The sequence below is a fragment of the Anomaloglossus baeobatrachus genome, chromosome 1, assembly GCF_048569485.1.
Source record: "Anomaloglossus baeobatrachus isolate aAnoBae1 chromosome 1, aAnoBae1.hap1, whole genome shotgun sequence".
In the NCBI taxonomy this organism is placed as follows: Eukaryota; Metazoa; Chordata; class Amphibia; order Anura; family Aromobatidae; genus Anomaloglossus; species Anomaloglossus baeobatrachus.
In genome coordinates, this window is record NC_134353.1 from 696056506 (window position 1) to 696064541 (window position 8036).

At 46.4% G+C, this 8036-nt stretch overlaps 1 protein-coding gene across 1 annotated transcript in view; it reads right to left on the reverse strand.

The window, feature by feature from the left end:
* Positions 1-6640, reverse strand: part of SPPL3 (signal peptide peptidase like 3) — a 63801-nt gene extending 57161 nt beyond the window's left edge. The window contains exon 1 of the mRNA XM_075321916.1: positions 6493-6640. Coding sequence (XP_075178031.1) covers positions 6493-6640 — 148 coding nt within the window. The remainder of the gene's footprint in view (positions 1-6492) is intronic.
* Between the last annotated feature and the right edge of the window lie 1396 nt (positions 6641-8036).

The following is an 8036-nucleotide window of genomic DNA, read 5'->3' on the forward strand; positions in this document are numbered from 1 at the left end:
GAACATGTGTTGCAAAGGAGAGACCCGATTATGCACAGTGCCCGGAGTCTAAGGCTGCTTTCACACATCCGGTTTTTGCTGAGCGGCACAATACGGCGCTTTGCAGAAAAAAGGCAACCGTTATTTTTTGCCGCCTGTTGGGTTTTTTCCGCATAGACTTGCATTAGTGCCGTATTGTGCTGCATCGCTTTGCGTTGGGTCAGTTTTTTGCCGGATGCGGCATATTTAGCCCAAGCGGCAGCCGGGTGGAACGTTGCTTATCCCGTTTTTTTGTGCGGCGAAAAAAACGTATAGCGCCGGCGCGATTTACAATGCAAGCCTATGTACGCCGGATGCGGTTTTTTGAACTGCGCATGCTCAGTATCATCAAGCCGCATCCGTCAAAAAACGGACGGGCCGCATCGAAAAACGTATGCAACGGATCCGTTTTTTTCGCCGCATCCGTTGCATAGGTATTTGAGCCAAATTGAAAAAAATGGATGTGTGAAAGCAGCCTAAGGCTGCTGAAACGGAGAGGTACGCATGTCACCGCATTACACTTCGGGATTATCATACACTTTGGTGGTAGCGCATCAAGAAACCCTTCACATTTAGTGACAAATCTGCACTCAAAACGCATCAGAAAACTAAATCAACGTGTGCACACAAAATGACTATTTGTCCACAAATCTCCCCCACCTTTTTTATAGCACCACTGGAGCAGTGCCTTAAATCCAAGTCCCCTGCCTCCAGCATCTTCAGTTTTCAGCATCACTCCAGTTTGTGAACTTCCGGTTTCTCCAGTGTTTAATGTAGCGAGCCAGAGGTCACTCTTCAACACAAGTCTATGAGAGCCTCATTCTGGCTCTCACACTTGTATTGCGAGCTTGTGATGTAACTTCTGACTTCCAGCCTGTCAGCAGTAAAAGGAAACAAGACAGCACCGCAGGACCAGAGTCACTGAAAAAAGATGGAACCGCCAGAGGGCGAGTATAAGACCAGCACCACTCCAGCGCTAAAAAATAAAAAAAATGGAGGAGTAATGCTTCAGTATTGGATCTGTTATAAATTGATAACTAGATTTGTAACCAAATCCTAAAATTGTTGTTATTTTAAACACACAATTTATATAAATCCTTCTTTAGTATGTGAGCGTTTGGCTGCAGACAATGATTTCAGAGCCATTAATGAGCTTCAAGTGTGCAAATGAAAAAAGCAAATATACATAAGAACGCATATGTACTTGGGAAAAGGTCCAATAAGAAGTGATGCCTGTGTTACTCTCTGCAAACATTCTAGCACACCAATGCATAAAAGAAAAACAAATATAATAAGGCTGTGGTCACCCGTGTAATTGTTCCAGAAAATTACTACAATTACACGTTTTATCATGCACATGGTTTATTTCCTTTGTGTGTATTGGAAGAAACGCAAAAAAGAAAAACTGGACATATTTTACCACAAAATCACAAAAATGGGTTGGACAAAGTTGTTGGCGCCCTAATATTTGGTTGCACACCATTTGGAATAACTGTAATCAATCGCTTCCAATAATCAACAAGTGTCTTACATTTCAACTGGAATTTTGGACTCCTCCTTTAGCAAACTGCTCCAGGTCTCATATTTGCAGGGTGTCTCCTACCAACAGCAATTTTAAAGGGAGTCTGTCACCAGGTTTTGCTCCCCCATCTGAGAGCAGCATAATGTAAAGACAGAGACCCTGATTCCAGTGATGTGTCACTTACAGAGCTGTTTGCTGACGTTTTGATAAAATCAATGTTTTCTCTGCTGCAGATCTAGCAGTTAGGCTGCTTTCACACATCCGGTTTGTGCTGAGTGGCACAATCCGGCTCAAAAACCTATGCAACGGATGCAGCGAAAAAAACGGATCCGTTGCATACGTTTTTCCATGCGGCCCGTCCATTTTTTGATGGATGTGGCTTGATACTGAGCATGCACAGTGCAAAAAAACGCATCCGGGGTCCTTAGGCTTGTATTGTGAATTGCGCCGCATCGCACCGGATCCGGCGCGATGCGTTGTTTTCGCCGCACAAATAACCGTGCCAGGCAACATTCCATCCGGGCTAAATATGCCGCATCCGGCAAAAACCGGACGCAACGCAAGGCCATGCGGCACAATACGGCGCTAATGCAAGCCTATGCGGAAAAAAACAAACAGCAGCAAAAAAACCCCCAAAAAAACGGTTGAGTTTTTTCTGCAGAGCGCCGTTTTGTGCTGCACAGTAAAAACCGGATGTGTGAAAGAAGCCTTTATACAGAGCTCATGAATATGCTGGACTACCTGCAGAATGCCAAGTAGTCCTCTAATTATAATCTACTGCGGATTAAACAGTGATTTCATCAAAACACTATGCAGCCCAGTAAGTTACACACCACTGGACTCAGGATCTCTGCCCCTATGGTATGCTGTCCTCAGACTAGGTGTTCAAAACGTTTTGACATTCCCTTTAAGATCTCTCCACAGGCGTTCAATGGGATTTTGATCCAAACCCTTTGCTGGCCACTTAAGAACTTTCCAGCGGTTTGTTTCCATCCATTTCTGGGCTCATTATCCTGCTGGAAGACGCATGACCTAAGACACAGACTCAGCTATCTAGCACTGCAACCCAAAATCCTTTGGTAATCTTCAGATTTCATGCCGCCTTGCACACAGCCAAGGCACCCAACCCCAAAACATCTTTGAACAATGCATAAATTGAGTCAACTTCTCCACTATCTGCTTTCAGGTGTGATTTTCATATTGCCCACTCCTGTTACTTGTGACAGGCGAGTTTGAATGTGCTTCACATGCTTGAAACCAAAGAGGTTTACTCACAATTTTGAAAAGGTGGCAACAATTTTGACCGGGGTTTGTGTGAAAGTCCAGTCGTTCCTCGCTATATCGCGGTTCACTTATTGCGGTTTCACTGTAATCGCAGGTTAATTTTATAAATGATATACCCCAAATTTAGAGAGGAAAAAAATATGGTGGTCCGTCTTCTAATCTGGTGGTATCTTAACAGTGAGGTCGGCAGCAGTGGCAGAGCAGGGTCACAGGAGGCAGGCGTGGTGCTAGAGTAGGGTGATGCTGTGGGCGGTGTGGCGGGTGTCCCGGATGCTCGCTCGCAAGCGCTGTGACGCAGGAACATTCAGAAACGGTGGGCTTCAAAGAAATTGCGCCCATAGTTGACACATGCGCAGTCGGAGTGATCGTATCAATAACGAGAACTCACCTGCGCACGCGCCACCTCCAGGCGCCATTAGAAATATCAATGGAACGGAGGGGGGGGTGTGCACGGGTGAGATCTTGAGCAGAGAGCTCACGCGTCGACTCCGGGCTATATTATTTGAAGCCCACACCACTGACATTTTCAGGATGGCCCCTGCCTCACTGAGCGCAGCGAGCACTAGCACTGCCCGCAGCATAGCCTCTGCTTCCTGTGACCATTCTCCACCACTCCCCTGTAAGCCACATTCGGTTTATGAGATGCACCCCTCATTTTCCTCACAAATTTTTGGGAGGAAAAGTGCATCTTATAATCCGAAAAATTTGGTAAATAATAAAGCAAATATAACTCCGCTACTTCGAGGATTTTCACCTACCGTGGGGTCTATTTTCGCCATAGTGTTACATATTGTAGCCCCTCTTTCCTGCAGAATGTTGCTAAAGCTAACTAAAGTTATGAAGCATAAGTTTACATGTAAAGAGACACTTTTGAAAGTCGGTAGTAGCATAGTAGTATTTCACCCTGCAAACCTACAGTTTTTTTTGCTACTATTACTCAGCAATAACCATTTGCTAACCACCAAGAGATAACCATTAGAAAGAATGACTGGCAATATTAGAACAGAAAGTACGGTAGGTGCAGGAGAGGTCAGAACCGGTACTGAAGATATACAAGCATTTTCTGTTTATGACAAAACATTTCTTGAGTCTTTTCTCCAGTGATACTCGCCAGTCTTCATCTCACTACATAAGCCTTTTTCTTAAGTTAAATTGTATAATGATCTTTTTGTTCCTGGGCATTAAATCCAACTTTCAGGTAAGTGTCGAAAATAGTGATTTTTATGCCCGCTATAAGAGGTGCTGCCAACAACTTCCATGTATGAAGCTGGCTCAGCTTCAGAGTTGCTAAGGCTGCGTGCCCACGATCAGTGTCAGCACAAGCACAGTGGATGGGATTTCTAGAAATCCTGTGCCCACTGTGCGTGTACTGCCCGCAGCGAAGACTGCCCTGTGGAGCAGCTTTCCTGAGCCGCAGCATGTCAATTCTTTGCTGCAGAGTCGCAAGCGTCCTCCACAGGGAGAACACAAGCGAGATACCTCAGCGCCCCAAACCCTGTTCGTGGCCACAAGCAACTCCTGTCTCCTATGGGGGAGGCTCGCAGCCCCGCAGGTCAGGACACGCCATGTCCAGGACACAGCCTAAATGTGATGTACATTTATGCCACACATCAGAAGAGGATTAAAAGGGGTTGGCTTTCATAGGAGTACTGTCGTGCCAGGCATGGCAACCCATCAACGTGCAGCAGGGGTGACCGATGGGCGGTCAAGAACAGCGTGCCCTCCAGTAAAGGTAGTGTCACACACAGCGACAACTACGTCGCTGCTACGTCACCATTTTCTGTGACGTTGCAGCGACGTCCCGTCGCTGTCGCTGTGTGTGACATCCAGCAACGAGCTGGCCCCTGCTGTGAGGTCGCCGCTCGTTGCTGAATGTCCAGCTTCATTTTTTGGTCGTCGCTCTCCCGCTGTGAAGCACACATCGCTGTGTGTGACAGCGAGAGAGCGACGAAATGAAGCGAGCAGGGAGCAGGAGCCGGCGTCTGGCAGCTGCGGTAAGCTGTAACCAAGGTAAACATCGGGTAGCCAAGGTGGTTACCCAATATTTACCTTCGTTACCAGCCTCCGCCGCTCTCACGCTGCCAGTGCCGGCTCCGGCTCTCTGCACATGTAGCTGCAGTACACATCGTGTAATTAACCCGATGGGTACTGTAGCTAGGATAGCAGGGAGCCAGCGCTCAGTGTGCGCGGCTCCCTGCACATGTAGCACAGCGACGCGTGTCGTTATGATCGCTGCTTCGGCTGCTGTGTTTGACAGCTAAGCAGCGATCATAACAGTGACTTACAAGGTCGCTGCTACGTCACAGAAAATGGTGACGTAACAGCGATGTCGTTGTCGCTGTCGTTTAGTGTGAACCCAGCTTAAGTGTGCTTCAGATACCGCTGTCAAAGATTGACTCTGTAGCAATTAAAAGGTTAAAAGCCATGGGAGAGGTCAGCTCCTTTTGAGGCTGTAAGAGGCAGTGATAATAATATTATTATTATTATTATTAATAATAATAATAATAAAGTTTATTTATATAGTGCCAACATATTCCGCAGCACTTTCCGCAGTGATGATAGAATGACACAGCAATCATCTGCTGGCAATGATTCGGGCTCAGCTCCTGAGCCTGCATCAAAGACAGGGAGCACACATATTATGTACCATTACATCATGTGTCTGTATGGGGGTTAAACAAGTATATTTTCTACTCAATACTTAAAAAAATAAGAAAATATTAAAATGGACAACCACTTTAAACTATCATGTTAATCCAGGTTGGTTGCTATGGTGACAAGATCTCATTTTGCTTGGTAGCAGTTTTCATAACGAAAGTGTTTTAATTTGACAACCTACAGCAAAACCATTTCAAAAGTCAATTATCACCTTTCGTACAGAGTCTGTAGATGAATACTTCTCTGACTATAGCCTTTCCTAGTGCAGTGACATCGCAGCCCCCGGCCTTGTATGTAGCTACCAACACGCCTGCACAGTATCTGATCAAATCACTACCAGATGAGAAACCGCACAATGAAAGTGGCAACTGGGATTTTTACAGAATTATAGTCTGTAACAAGAAGCTCATGTATGGAAGGTCAAATCCTATGTATAAGACCCCATCACATGACCATATAAAAACATGTACATGTGGCATGGTTTGTTTTCATCATCCGTGCTTATTTTTCACCACTCGCCCGTGTGTGAGTCTTTACAAAATAGCCGTCATCCATGTTTTTACAGTTTGGATAAGGAAAAGGAGTGCAAAGCTTCTCCTGTACTTTCAGTCTTAAATATGTACAGCGCCAGCCGTGTGCCGTACGTGGTTTTCACAGACCCAAAGACTTGTTTTGGCCTGGTCATCTGTGCTGCCAGAAAAAATGGACATGTCTCCGTGTGATTCACACAGAAACACGGTCCATTTGAAAACACATATGTGTAGATTACCATAGGTTACAACGGCTTTGTGTGGTATACCTGAAAAACGTGGCACACGTACGGATGCCACACATGCCGGAAACACTGACGTGTGAAGGGGGAATAACTTAGAGATTGCCGATATATGCTCTTTTACTTTTATGTGAAGGACTGTAAATAAACCGCAGGAACCTCACGCAGGATCAGCAAAATTATTAACCTCAACAACAAGAAACCTCAAGAAATACGGTCCCCTAGACTACATCATTACATTGTCTGTCTTCACACAAAACCTGCACGTTCAAGAAACTTTTCAGAAAAAGCTGTCTCGTGTCTGCACTAGAGGAATTTTCACCATTTACTGGTTTGGAAGACATGTATCCAGCATGGTCATCAGTTCTACCTTCTGCACGCGCCATTTCTAGTTGCAATCCACTAGGGTCTGTATGAAGGAGACAGTGTCATCCCCCCCATAAATACCCAATAAACGTAAAGATGGTGACCATTGAAGGGTGGGTTGGAATTGTGCGACTGTAAATTGGGACGACTGCTCAGAGGGCGCGCGCGCACACACACACACACACACACACACACACACACACACACACACACACACACTAATTCTATTAAATTGATGTGCATATAGACTTTAGTGTAGAAGCTTTGTCTTTAGGATAAAAATAAAACAGGTGCTTATATAGTACAATCAAAAACGTACCCCAAACGTACCCCAACCCCAAACGTACCCCAACCCCAAACATACCCCAACCCCAAACATACCCCAACCCCAAACATACCCCAACCCCAAACATACCCCAACCCCAAACATACCCCAACCCCAAACATACCCCAACCCCAAACATACCCCAACCCCAAACATACCCCAACCCCAAACATACCCCAACCCCAAACATACCCCAACCCCAAACATACCCCAACCCCAAACATACCCCAACCCCAAACATACCCCAACCCCAAACATACCCCAACCCCAAACATACCCCAACCCCAAACATACCCCAACCCCAAACATACCCCAACCCCAAACATACCCCAACCCCAAACATACCCCAACCCCAAACATACCCCAACCCCAAACATACCCCAACCCCAAACATACCCCAACCCCAAACATACCCCAACCCCAAACATACCCCAACCCCAAACATACCCCAACCCCAAACATACCCCAACCCCAAACATACCCCAACCCCAAACATACCCCAACCCCAAACATACCCCAACCCCAAACATACCCCAACCCCAAACATACCCCAACCCCAAACATACCCCAACCCCAAACATACCCCAACCCCAAACATACCCCAACCCCAAACATACCCCAACCCCAAACATACCCCAACCCCAAACATACCCCAACCCCAAACATACCCCAACCCCAAACATACCCCAACCCCAAACATACCCCAACCCCAAACATACCCCAACCCCAAACATACCCCAACCCCAAACATACCCCAACCCCAAACATACCCCAACCCCAAACATACCCCAACCCCAAACATACCCCAACCCCAAACATACCCCAACCCCAAACATACCCCAACCCCAAACATACCCCAACCCCAAACATACCCCAACCCCAAACATACCCCAACCCCAAACATACCCCAACCCCAAACATACCCCAACCCCAAACATACCCCAACCCCAAACATACCCCAACCCCAAACATACCCCAACCCCAAACATACCCCAACCCCAAACATACCCCAACCCCAAACATACCCCAACCCCAAACATACCCCAACCCCAAACATACCCCAACCCCAAACATACCCCAACCCCAAACAT